This window comes from Typopeltis vanoorti, chromosome 1 (genome assembly GCF_054136105.1).
Source record: "Typopeltis vanoorti isolate ZY-2024b chromosome 1, IOZ_Tvanoo_1.0, whole genome shotgun sequence".
NCBI lineage: Eukaryota > Metazoa > Arthropoda > Arachnida > Uropygi > Thelyphonidae > Typopeltis > Typopeltis vanoorti.
The window spans coordinates 115,318,331-115,333,128 of NC_143549.1; the positions used below are offsets into that span (position 1 = coordinate 115,318,331).

A 14,798-nucleotide genomic window follows, 5' to 3' on the forward strand; every position below is an offset into this window, starting at 1 on the left:
TCAACCTTTAGCATCTTACTATCTAGGTAGTTCGGTTTGGGGATGCAGGTGAACGAGAATCAATGTAGATTTAATATCGTCATTCACAAAAGAGCATTTCTTTAATATACATATATAAGTAATACACGTCCGCGCGATAGCCGAGTGGCTATGCGCTTCGCAACCATATGCCTGGGAAAGGAGTGTCCTTGGTTCGATTCCCGTCGCTGACGTGAGGAGCTTAGGATCTTTCTCAGACATAGACAAGTTAGACGGTTTTGGCGTGAACTGCAAGGTTTTTCTCCCTAGTTTATCTGGATTTCTTCCTCCCGCAAGTAGGCAAACCAACCCCGTGAACACATGCATCTACAAACATGGGACACACCGAGAGGCATAGGGCTAGCCACCTTATCCTCGGAACGGGTACGACTTAGAAGGGCTAAGGATAGCCCCCGTTCAGGCCACTAGGCCTAATATATGAAGGGAAGAAGAACAGAAGTAATACACTTAGGAATAAATTCAAGAATTGTTTTAAAGCTGAATAACGTTATGAACAGCTAAACATTTTGCTATGTTTTTCTTTACAGAACCCACACTCTCCCCTCTAGAATATGACCCCAATGAATGTAGTGTTCCCAAAGGTTGGAAACGGTCAGGATCTTCTTGCTACCAAACGTTTGTCCTTCCTGAGCAACAGAAAACGTGGGATGAAGCAGAACAATATTGTAATGACTTTAGTGGTCATCTTGTGACTATCCGAGATATTTTCAACCATGTATTAATCAAATCCAATGCTATTTACAACAAATTCACTTCACCAGTGTGGATAGGCCTCAAGAGAGATAATGTAAGTTGGTTAAGCAATGCGTAAAGTATTTGATTTGAAAAAAAATATATAAAGGCAAAAAATCAAATTTCAGTGAACGCTATATTCGAGTCATTCCTTGAAATGCGTTTTGTACATTACAATACATTATTTTTTTTTTAGAAATATCAATTCATATAACGTTCCTTCTGATAGTTCCTTCCGCAAAATAACAATTGTTAACAGTTTCCCATAATTATGTCAAATAGTAGGATATTTGTGCTATTTTTAGATACTGGGATTGACTGGTTTTACAGATGTTACAGTTCTGGTTGATTTGCAGTTAAGGTATACCTTTTACTCCAGTTAATGGATATAAACGGCAAAATATGGTCTTGCAAAGTATAAGAAACGGATCCTATTTTCAGATGCAAAAGAAGATGCCTAATTCCTCATATTGGTAGAAACGTTTTCTATTTTTATTATATCATTACTATTTTGTAAAATGTGTCTTTTGACTTCATATCGGTTGCATTATTATTCTTTAATTGAAAAGGTTCCAATTTTTCTCGGGTCAGAGCCCCTAGTAATCCGAAAATGTTACAGTAATTTATCAGAGTCGCCCTAGAACAAAAGAAATACATTTCTCTTCTGTTTATTCGGTAGTTAAATCCGAACTGATTAATAAGGATTCATATCCTAAAACACAGTAGCCTTTTGTAAGCATAATAATACACAAATGCGAGTTCAACGCTACTCCCAGGGTTAGGGAACCACTTCGATAACTCTAAGTTTGCTTCTTTTCAGACATGTATTTTGCTTTGCAATCGATACTAATGCAATTGGTGTGAAGTCAAAAGCCTCAAACTTTCTTTGATTACATTTGAATAAAAGATTAAACAAGCTTATAATTTCTTGGAAATTATGATTTACTTTGCAGCTAAATGAAAATAGAGAGTTTTCAACAATCCTCTCTAATAGAGCAGCGCTTCCCAAACTTCTGGATGTCAGGGACCTCTTTGGAAAAATTAAAATATTTCACGCCCCCCCCCAAAAAAAATTGTAATATGTACATATATTATTATAATATTTATTGTATTTATATTCAATACAAAACACACACACAGCGAATATCGCAAAAATCAAATGCAAATATTACGTATTTAGCATCTCATATACACATTTGACATGGCACATTATCTCATATTTTTATATAGATAGATATATTGTTATTGTACATTTGCAGTGCAAGCACATGAAACTTAAAACGATTAGTAATAAATAAAGAATTAAAAACAAAAAAGTTTAATGACAATTTAATGATATTTAATTTAATAATAGATTTCTGCTTTGAAATGAAACATATGAATAAGCATATATTTATTAATATTCATTAAGCGCCGAAATACGCAGGAAGCAAAATTTGTGAAGACGCACCAAGGTGTGATTTTTTTCCATTAAAATATAAAAAATAACAAAAAAAAATAAAATTAAATAAAAATTAAATACGTTTCGTTTAAGATATAAAAAAATCTACTTAGTCTTAAAATATTTTCAATTTGTTTTCATTATTGCACGGCCCCCTCAACGAAACCTTCGATCCCCAAGGGGGCCGAGGTCCACAGTTTGGGAAGCGCTGTAATAGAGTATTTTACTACTACTACTACTAATATTATTATTACGAGAGACCTCCAGGGAGTCAGAGACTTATCGAGGGAGGCCACATACTACAAAAACCAGCTATCATACTTATTCTTGAATTCATTCATACTGCTCGCACTCACAATATCCAATGGTAATCCATTCCAATCATGCACCACTCCCTGAGGGAAAATTCTAGCCCTTATACCCTTCTTGGTGGCCTTCATTCTCAGCTTCAAAGGAAGCCCTCTCGTCCCACCCTCCATAAATTGAAAAATCCCATCAATTGAAATTCTGTGTGACTTTTCAGCAGTTTGTAAGTCTCAATCATATCACCTCTGTTTCTCCTGTTTGCTAGTGTCTGCAGTCTACAAATTCTGAATCTGTCTTCATAATCAGTATTCCACAATCCTGATATCATTTTTAATACTCGCCTTTGTACTCTCTCTCTTTCTCTCTCTCTCTCTCTCTAATATGTCAGAATCACAACGGAATCCAGGAGACTAGACCTGTGCACAATAGTCCAAGTGAGGTCTTATCAAAACCTTGTAAAGAGGCAAAATAACATCCTTATCTTTACATGTGAACGTTCGTTTCAGCATTGCAATTATCTTTTGAGTTGTATTTGCAATATTTGGCACATGACCCCTAAATTTCAACTTCCTATCTATGAACACTCCAAGATCCCTAGCCTCATCAGTTTCTTCTTGCCTAATCCCACCAATATAATACGACATTGGATATGTAATCATGCCGAAGTGAATGACTTTACATTTACTGACATTGAACTGATACCCATTTGCCCATGCCCACAATTCCAGCCTATTCAAATCATTCTGCAAAGACTGCATATCAACAGCATCTCTGATTACTCTCCCTATGTTTGCATCATCAGTAAATAACAGTATGTCGTTTGTCAAATCCTTTCCAATATCATTAATGTACAGATTGAATGAGAGTGGACCAAGCACTGATCCTTGTGGTACACCACTTGTTTCCGTAAACCTTGCAGACTCATATCCCCCGTATACCACTTTTTATCTGTCAGTCAGCCATCATCTTATCCATGCTAATATTGTATAATCCAAACCCATTTTCTCCAATTTATGCAGCAGTCTGTCATGTTGTATTCTGTCAAAAGCCTTAGCAAAATCCAAAAGTATCTTAGTGTATCCATTCACCTTGTCTAGTTCAATGGTAACATTGTTATAGAATGTGAGCAAGTTGCTGAAACATCACGTTTCCTTAGTAAACCCCTGTCTCCATTGCAAAGTTGAGATTCACTGTCAACCTATTTTTGAATGCGGACCCTAACTAATTTTTCCAAAATCTTCACCACCACTCCTGAGATACTAATTGGTCGATAGTTTGATACATCGGTCTTTGTAGGAATTACCATACATTCCGTCCATTCCTGCGGAATCTTCCCTGTTCTGAGACTCATATTAAACATCCTGTCAAAGTAATGATCAATTCAGCTGAACACTCTTTTAACACACGTGCTGATATCCCATCAGTCCCTATTGCTGAATTCTTATTCAGTTTGTGCAACAGCTCTAATAATATGACACACCTTTTTCTATTTGTTATGGAAAATGCAAGATTTTTGAAGTAAATCAACATTGATATGTTCCTCGGTCTACCTCCCGCTGATGACGTGTTAATAATGTTCGTTTTTGGGATTTCTAGGAGGACTGTTCAACTCGGTGATTTTTTCCTGTCACTGAGTGGTGGCACCGCTGTACATCCTGCCCTCGAGCAGATCAAGCCAGAAGTGATAACTGTGATGAATTTAGAGATCCTTAAGGGTCATTTTATGAAGATGTACCTCCGCACAGTTTAAAATACCTCATTAAAACCACCTTATCGTCCATTAAAGATCGACTACGCATCTTCAAAAGCTTCGTGTCCATCATAAATTTCATTATAATATCAATGGTATTACAATTTTAATATGCACTTCGCATCCATTGAAATGTGCACGTATATATACGTCTTGGCCGGAAGCGTGGTTAAACGTTTTAAGTTCGGGGTAAAAATCCTTGCTATAATACACAACAATGGGCACATCCTGAAGGAAGTGTGCTTTGCATTCTGGGCTGCTAAGGAAATTGACGTGAAGATAAAAAGTATATAATAGTAGCTTATTCGCCGATACCTTACGCAAATGTCTGTTTGCTTACTCTCCAATAAAAGATGAAACAAAACAAAAAAAAAAAAACAGAATTTCTTGTCAAATAAAATTTACAAAAAATTTCGGAGAATAGTTAACATCGTTAAATTGTCAACGATACAGGATATTTGGTGTTAATAGTTGAAACAGGCGATTCCATCGGTCAGATGGTATTGATGAACTTATTTGATTTTAAAAAATGTTTTTTTTTTTTAAAATCTGTCTATATAATGCCATTTATAAGGCCATTTAAACAAAAAGTGATCTAATCGGTTATATGAGGGGGAAAAAGAAATTATTCTGAAGACTTAGGCTTTTCATTTTGTAAAAGGGGCTAAATATCCAGGAAACAAACCTATTAATTATCAGAGTATATTATTTAACGGAAATTAACAGGCGAATATCCTCTATTAACAAAAGGCCGTCGAGGATGAGTTGTTTCGTCCATACTTGCACAAAAACAAGAGCATCGCTGACTCCAGATATTGATATCCCTGATCTTGAGTAATGCCAAATAAATGATAAACGTCAATTGAATTTAGATGTTATTTTTACTTACCCACAACCCTATTGACACATTATAAATTCTTTCTATATAGTTAGACTAAAACCGTTTGTGGTTACAGAATCATTTTCTCACCCTTTTCATATCCTGTTTTTTTTTTTAAAAAAACAAAACGGTTACAAATTGGTCTTGTGCCAGACAGTTTCTTTATTACCACTTAAGTGTTATCATGGGTGAAATGTACTAATCATCATCAAGTTCATAACCATATCGTTTAAATGGAATATCAAAGTTATCACAGTTTTAATGAACATATCGCAACCTTAGCGATTTGAGTTGTATACAGTTTACGGCTGGTTGTATGGGCAAAATGCGTGTTCAGTCAATCCCTAAGAATTTAGCTATTCTTACTCAAGCAAGCTATCTGAGTTTTTCATCGTTAAGTTACTGGATTTGGATTATTGGTATGTGTTTTTCACTATATTATGATGTAAAATTAAATGCTGCATATCATTTCTAAACAGACCTATCAGAGATATATTAAACAAGGAAGGATCTCACGTATCGCTACATCCATTCTTCAGCATTGCACTTTCAAGCAAATTGTGCAAAGCAACTTGTTTGTGGTTTGCATTTCTCTCTTAATGAAGTTATGTTTAATTGTGATGCATCACACATTTCAGCAGCAGAGTATGCTGTATTTTAATGTCAGTTCGAAATAATATATACATACAACAATAATCGAAGTTAAAGATTCTCAATTTTTTTAAAAAGAAATATATATATTTATTTCTGATGTCAAACTTTTTTTTATTTTATAGACGGAGCAACGCTTTTCATGGTCTTCAGGTTGGCCTGTAGTCTATACCGATTGGGGTAAGAACGAACCATCAGAAAATTCTCTGGGACGTCACTGCACAGTTATGACTCTCGATGGCCACTGGATAACAAACAACTGTCAAGACAGACGATCGTTTATCTGCGAAGTGTCAGATGGTAAGGTTTTATTTAATGTAGTTTAATCCATCTTACAGAATAAGGCTGAATACTGGTTTCACTAGGTATTTCACCATTATAATAAAAAAATTTACCGATATTTGGCAGTAACTCTTCAAGTATATAGAGTCTTCTTTTATGAAAATAGCTTTAAACGTTTCTTTATCAAACAAACAATCCTGTAACAGCTTTAGACACAAGTCTCTAGCTATCTTGAGATATCACTCTGATTCTCCTAGATCCCCCCCCCCCCCGTGGGTGTCGTTACTTTCGGAAGCATGAGTAATGCAACAATCCTTCAGGAAGAACAGAAATCTTATATTTAGTATCATGACACTGAGCAGTCTGGCATAGGAGAACATGTCATCCTGACTAAACATGGAGCCTTTTGGAGAAAATTAAACCTTTTCATAAAAGTAGGTTATATATATATATATATATAGTGGTTATATAAGGAGGGTTGTGATTCATTTCTACACCGATCGACTTAAATAGATCTGGAGGCTTTCGGTTATTCCCCTTCTAGGAAATAATACTATATAATATTTATAACATTGGTAATTTACTGGCAATCTGTTGTTCCTATTAACGCTTTAGTGGTAAGTTTGGAAATTTATTTTTATATGCATATTTTTTTTACCTCAAAATTTGGTGTGTGATTGGAATGGATTACTATTGGATGTTGTGTGTGCAGGCACTGTGAATGAATTCAAGAATACGTACCATAGCTGGTGCGTGTAGTGTGTGGCCTTCCTGGATAAGTCCCTGCCACCCTGGAAGTCTCTCTTAATAATAATAATAATTGCTAAAATATTTATACATACAATAAACATCTTGTGTGACATTGCACCTTATAATTTTACAGAGTTCAGCACTAAGTGCAGCAATTCCTACATTGGATTTCAATTAAAATTTTTAATAATACTTTTTTTGCCTTTATATACTGTGTATTTACAACACATGTTCTTATAATATTAACATCAACATTAAACAGAATTTTTTGTATAATTTTTTATTTATTTATTTTTTTTAACATTTTTTTAAAGTTTGAGAAAGAGTGATTATAAATACAAATTTCTGCATTTGCTTATAAGGATTACTTGTAGATGAGTGAGGCAAGTTAATCCCACCGAATTCGAAGCTTGGGTTAGCTTTTATGAAGAGAGTGGGATTTAGCGTTCACTATTTGTGTTGTTGCTAATGTTTATGTATGGGATGTAGGCACTGGATGCTAGTGATTTGTGATGAGTATATTAGTGTTAATGGTTTCTTAACTTTGTTGGTATATTTTCCAAAGTTCGTTTTTTAATGTTCTGTAGTTGTCTACGTCTTTTAACTTTCTTGGTAGGTTGTTGAGTTGCGCGGGTATCTGATGTGATCTCACAAAACAACCGTATGAGTTGTTGAAGGGTGTGGGGATGCAGAGAGTTGTTGTAGTTCGTGTTATACTACATGTGTCTCTGTTGTTTCGATAGGTGATGTTGAAGTAATTCCTTGTTAATGTCATGTAGTGTTTCAGGTTTTTAATGCTCAGAATTCGTATCGCCATGTGCTTGTCGGATATTGGTTGTTGCGTGTAAGGTGTCCGGATCACTGTTGACACGATTTTCCTGTGTAGTGTTTCTAATTTTGTTAGGTGGCTGTTTGGTGTATTTGCATAGACTGTTATTCCGTATCTGAGTAGGGATTCGCAGATACCGTGATATAGGAGTTTTTTTATGTTGGTGAAATAATGTCTTTAACTTGGAAGAGTTTTGCTGCGATGATCCGGAGTTTGGTGTGTAGGTATTCTATATGTTTTGTCCATTTAAGGTGGGAATCTATATAGAGACCGAGGTATTTTGCGTATGTTACAGGTTTGATTTCGGAACATTGGCAGGTATTTTTGTTGTTAATGGAGCGGTATGTGTGACAATGTATCGATAGTGATGCAGGGCGTATGATTCTTGGGTTGTGTATTTTCAACATCTGTGTTTTGGTGCCGTTGATTAGAATTGCGTTTTGGTGAAGTAGGTTGTGATTTCGTTTAGGTCTTGTTGTGCTTTGCAGAGAGCTGTGTTAATGTCTGTGTGGATTGCTAGTAGTGCAGTGTCATCTGCGTATTGAAATATTTGACTTCTTATGGATATGTTATAAACATCGTTAATGTATATGTTGAATGGAGTGGGTAATAATATGGCACCTTGAGGTACATCTTGTTTACCTGTATACTCTGACTGTGACATGTACCTATTTTTGTTACTTGTGTTCTGTTTGAGAGGTAGTTCTTGAACTGTATGCAGTGTTCCTCTTATACTTAGTGAGTATAGTTTGGTGAGTAGTATGTCATGTTCAAGTGTGTCAAATGCTTTGGTTCGGTCCAGCAGTATAAGGACGGCGTACTTGTTTTTGTCGGGAGCTTTGTTTATTGTGTCGGCGTTGTCTTCTAATAAAGTAATGGTGCTTTTTGTTTTCTGAAAGCCGTATTGGTTTTGTGAGATGATGTTGTACTTCTATAAATAGTTCTGTAGTCTGGTGTGCGTTATTTTTTCAATAATTTTTGAGATAACTGGTAGTGTAGCTATTGGTATGTAGTTCCGAGTATCATTTCTTCTGCCGTGTTTGTATATTGGCGTAATTACTGCAGTTTTTGGTTGTTGTGGAATAATGCCTGTGTCGAATATTATGTTCACGATTTTCAAAAGTATTGGATTTATTTATTCAAAGTGTGTTATAAAGTCTGAGTCTTATTTTTTTTATTCCTGGAGTGGTCTTTGGTTTTAGTTTGAGGAGTGCTTCTTTCAGTTACTGTTTTGTTATGGGTGGAAAACATATCGTTTGTTGTTGACGTTGTGTCGGTAATTTTTTGTTGATCGTTGGTAGTTTGTCTTTTTTGAGTTGTGTGATGCTGTTTGTGAAAGCATGGTTGAATGAGTCTGCTAGTTCCTCTTGGAACTAGCATACTACTACTACTACTACTACTACTACTAATAATAATAATAATAATACCCCAGATGGAACCAGGCCTTCTAGTGGCGGTGGGGCTTTCGTGCTTTAGTGATGTTCAAAACTATCCTGGCGGAGCATGGCTGCCAGCAGGTCCACCCTTGTCAGATAGGTCTCAACTGTGGAGACAGACTAAGAGTGTTTCATCACCCATCTTAATGGTGAAACGTAAGAGGAGATCCATACCAAATCAGGCGACGCCCGAGACATCAAGGACTGCATTAGAAGTTGAGGATCCTGAGCATCAAGCGACAAGTGGGCAACAGGACCCAGCTCTCCTTGCTGAGCAATCAGGACAGGAAGCTGAAAAGCGACTGAAAGAAACGAAACGCAAAAACTGCGCTTTAGAAGAAAACAGAGAAGAAATGTGCGTACAGATCAAGACCAGAAAAACAAGGTTTTAGAATAATAATATACAAAAAAAAAATAAGCTAGGGCCTTTCATTCCCTTATAGGGATTGAAAGGCGTTAGCCTTTTATTACTCACTGTAAACTGCCCAATTCTCCAAAAATAGACTGAGTGGGCAGTTCAATCTCCCCCGGTAGTCAATCAGAGATAGCTTGCCCATGTCTATCACTAATTATAGGTAGCCCCCGATGAAGAGGCTGGTAGGCAAGTGCTGCCATTTCTTGGTACCTAACCCTAACAGGATACGTTACAGTCTGAAATAATGTGAATACTATGGTCGATTTTGTTGAGTTTACGGGATGAAAAACCCGAGTTTCAGGGAGGAAAAACCCGCTTGCCCATGCCAGAGATCGACTAACTCCGGAACCGGTCGACAATTAGCTTAGAAAAAGTTCCTCCAGTCGGCGACTAGACTTGAACATAAGTCTAATTTTGAGAGACAAAACGCAGAGGAAGAAAGCGCCACTTCCACTGTGCTACACATGCCTTGAGGTGTTTTCCAAATTAAAAGCATACGAGGTTTAACAAAGCGTATGTATTTAATTTGGAGACAAAAATTTCCAGAATCTGCAAAAACATAACAAAGACTTATGGACCAAAAGAATTTAATTTTCCGTAAAAAAATATTTACTGAACTTGACCTGCAATTAATGTATGTAATCAGCCTAATATTTACTAAATTTCGATTTAATAAACATTAAGCTGATTACATAATTTAGAATGTTTTGACAGAAGTGAAGTGTAAAATGAAGCCAGGGACACTGAACATATGAACTTCATAAATGACCGTGTAAGACTACCATCATTAAAAGCTTTACATAAATCTAAGCTAAAACGCTAAAACAGCTCCTCTTAGACGCAGATGCTATGATTAAAACCATCACAATCAACAGCATAAAAGAAACAAATCAGATCCTTTACAGCACAGCCTATATCATTACAGTGAAGCTTCTTTGCAAACCCCAAGAGCAAAAGCCGATCATGCAACAATCTGTACCATGGGAAATCCAGTTGGAACGAAAAGTCATCAAACGTTTAGCTGATCTGAGCAACTTACAGAGTTTTAAAGAACCACTGCACAATAGTAACATCAAAAACAAACTGATTTACATAATTTGAGCAACAAAACAATTAATGAAGTTACCGAAGAGCTAAAACGAATAATTATAGCGATTGCATAGAAAATTAAAATATATGAAGCAAGTATAAACCAATATGTACAAAATATGCAATTTCGACAGAACCAACATCAGTTCGTTCAGTCTATCCAGAGAAATACAAATGCAAACAATCATTCACCAGAAAAGAAGAAACATTCAAATTTTGGAAGTCAACCTTGGATAATCCTATTGAACACAATAAAGATTCCTTATGGATTAAGGAAATAGAATCAGAAATGAAACAAACATAAATGCAAAATGCCATTATCGCTAAAGAAAGTCAGTACACAAGCTAGAAAATGTAAAGAAAATGGAGTGAGTGCACCTGGCAAAGATGATCTACATAGATTTTGGTTAAAGAATCTAAACCATCTACATGATCGAATGGCAGAATAATTTAATTATTTGTTGCAGTCAGGATTAGTGGAAGAATGGATGATATCTGGGCGCACGTTACTCTTCATGAAAGATAAGGATAAGGGTGCAGACCCAAGTAACTATCGTCCAATAACAAGCCTACCAACTATGCTTAAGCTGTTCACTGCAATCATAGCAAATTCCATATATCGCTACTTATCAGATAATCAGATTTATCCGATTCAAGTAAAAGTTAATTTTCAGAAACCTAGAGGACCAAAAGACAAATATTTATTAATAAAATGATTCTCAGATATTCAAAGAGACGAAAAAATCAACTTCAACACAGCATGGAGAGTCTATAACAAAGCATGCGATTCCCTCCCACACTCCTGGATCCTAAATCACTACACATATTTGGAATTAGCAAAAACGCATGATTCTTTCTGGCTGCTGCTAGGAAATCATGGAAAACAACTTTAATATAGAATAATGAACAATTCGGAGATATTAGCATTAAACGTGTAATTTTGTAAGGTGATTTTGATTCCTTGTCACCATTGATCTTCAACATTTCTTTGACACCTTTGTCTATGATTCTGAAGAAAACAAAAAGTGGAGATAAAAGTCCTAAATATAATATTAAAATTTCACATCCCTTGTATATGGATGACTTGAAGTTCTATGGAAAATCGGTCCGAAAATAGATTCTTATAAATATATAAAAGCAATTTCAGCTGACGAACACTATAAATACCTAGGAATATTAAAAGCCAGTCATATTCTCCACTAGAAAGTTAAACAACAGACAGCACCAGAATACAACAAAAGAATCAGAAATATTCTGAAAACAAAACTAAATGGGTTAAACACAATTAGAGAAATAAATTCGTGGGCTATACCCGTGATCCGATACAGATCTGGCTGGACGAAAGAAGACTTGGACAAACTGGACCGCAAAACTAGAAACTTAATGACTATGCATAATGATTACATCCACGAAGTGATGTTGATCGGTTGTACCTACCGAGGAGAAGAGGTGGACGGGGTCTGCTGCAAGTGAGAGAGACTGTGCAAGGAGAGGAAATTAGGTTAAGAAGTTACATCTACAATTTCTCTGACCCAAATACACAAGGAGCATTCTAAAATCAACAGGAAACACATCTGATTACAAAAACGGACGACGAATAATCGATATGTGCGCTGTAAAAATAAACCCTTGCATGGCCAATTTCTTCGAGAGATCCTGAGGACAAAATGGTCGTGACCAAGACATGGCAATGACTACAATATATGTATATTTAAAAATAAACAAAAGGATTTATTCTAGCAGATCAAGAACAGGCATTACAAACTAATGCAAAGAAAGCAAAAATTTTGAACATCAATGAAAACAGCAAATGCAGATTATGCGATCAGAAAGATGAGACAATAGAATATCTACTCAGGGCCTGCAGCAAGATAACTCAAACTGATTTTAAATACCTCCAGGATGAAGTTGCCAAAGTAATTTATTTTCATGTGTGCAAAAAATATGGCTTTCCCACTTCTGATAACTGATGGCAGCATGAAATAGAGACAGTATTGGAAAACGAAACAGAAAAAAGTTCTCTGTGACTTTAGAATACAAACTGATCACCATTTGGAACAGAATAGACCTGAAATCACAATTCGAACATCGACAGGTTTGCATTATTTATATCGCAGTACCCAGTGATAACATAATTTGTTCTCTTTTGCGTGAATAATTATCACACCTTTTATAGGACATAATGACAATATTGCACTTCTTAACTGTTTTCTTTCAACAGATAGCATTCATCGTATCCAGATTTTGCAAGCCATCTATATATAACGAATTCACTTGGCAGGTTGAAAAACGAAGGGGATATGCCCCATTTCTCTGGCTGCGGTCGAAGACTACTCTATCACACTCGAGGATCTCGGAAAGAAAAGGGAGCTGAGAAACGTACTGCATATCGCTATCAACACTGTCGTGAGAAAATGAAGCACGAAGAACAGACACTAATGAATTCCACATTGTGGAAATTATAAAGACGTAAAAATTGAAATGTATTACGTGAAATGTATATCATAGGGAATTAGAGATGGTTCCAATCATCAACTGACTTTCGCAAACCTTGTTCTATGATGCCTAAACCCTCACTTTTCCGCTCATATCCCTGATTGAGGTACAGACGTTTAAAATAACTTCTTTCATGAGCTTCTGTTCCACTTCGAAGTATTTCAGAAAGAAATTCATATAATCAAAGAACTAGCATTATTCTAAGGATATAACCAAACAGAATGGAAATTTCTACCGCTTTTATCTGAAATGTATTAGAAGAGATTAACTAAATACCAGAAAATTTAAATAAATATAATATTCTCACTACATGCTGAGCACACCAAAAATGGAATTCCTTAGCAATGCATGAAAGGTTAAACTGCGCCTGTTGTAACATATTCTAAGGCATAAGATTATCCAAAATGATGAAGTAAAACTACCGGGTTCGAGCTGATATTTTATTTAAGTGAAGTGAACTACTACTCAATAATCAGACCTCTAGAAATATAACTATAACGATATGTGTTCAAGAGTAAACGGATGTCAAAGTACAGTACTGTTTTTTTTCCAAGGACGCAGTATCAAGGCCTCCAGAAATCTAGTCATACACACACACACACAGGGCACAACTAACATCCCGGAACACTTGAGAAAGCTATAGAAAAATGCTGCGATAACCGAAGGCCATAATCTCACATTTGACAGCAAAAAATGAGGAAGAACAAAATTTTAAAATTCCCGCTAACAACAAAAAAATAAATAATAATAATAATCATTGCACACTTATCGAAATATATTCCTCGTAAGACTCCTGCAGTGATCGCAAAGAAAGAAGATCGAAAGGAGGGTACCATAGGTGTTTCTTCCTCACACAATTGTGACCGTTTACTTCTCTCCAAGTAGAGTATAATAATCGGAGAAATAAGTATGAAATGACACTAATTTACGTGAACTCATCAAATAAATATTGCACATCATCGTACTTACAACGACAGCGGGAGAACTAAAAATGGAGTACGACTATTCTTACGAGAATAGTCGTAGATTCTTGGGTAGAATCCGAATTGTTCTGTATCACCAGTCAAATGGTTGTTTAAATAATATCTTGTATTGACTTTGTATCAATTATTTGAATAAAATATCAATAATAATAATATATCATTCCAACCACTTTTATGACACTTTTTAGATCTCTCTCTCTCTCTGTGTCTAATTGTCTAATGACCATTCTGAGTAAAATATGGATACTCTTTGTACACTAAGAAAGTTAGACGAGAACCTAGTGGTCATTCTCCTTCTTCATCTCTGCGATGGAACAAACATTCTCATTTGCACGCTACTCTAATCAATGTGCTGCTTTGTCATCTTAAGAATTACAAGAGTGATATTTGTGACTTCTGTGACACATTTCGTAGGAGACTCTTGTTTTAGTCTTATGATGCAAACATTTGCATATCAAGGAAGTAATCCTTATTGATATGGAAATATTTATTCCTCTTACACTTTTAATTCTTGCCTGTTATATTTTGTGTCTATGTTCCTGACCTTCCACCAAGAAATTCCAGTGTAATTAAACAAATGCAATTAAGTTATCAGCATATTCAATACGAGCAAAAATAAATAAATTAATAAATCAGACCGTATAAAACAGATTCATGCTTCTGGACCTCTTATGAAAGTTACTGGCCTTAAATTTTTCCAACTCTAAATCAAATGGTTT

General features: G+C 35.6%; 1 protein-coding gene across 4 annotated transcripts in view; it reads left to right on the top strand.

Moving 5' to 3' along the window:
• Positions 1-14,798, top strand: part of LOC150110333 (macrophage mannose receptor 1-like) — a 127,275-nt gene that overhangs the window by 85,027 nt on the left and 27,450 nt on the right. For all 4 annotated transcript variants that reach the window (XM_090392959.1, XM_090392972.1, XM_090392979.1 and 1 more), the window contains 2 exons: positions 567-826; positions 5,925-6,099. In XM_090392959.1, coding sequence (XP_090249085.1) covers positions 567-826; positions 5,925-6,099 — 435 coding nt within the window. The remainder of the gene's footprint in view (positions 1-566; positions 827-5,924; positions 6,100-14,798) is intronic.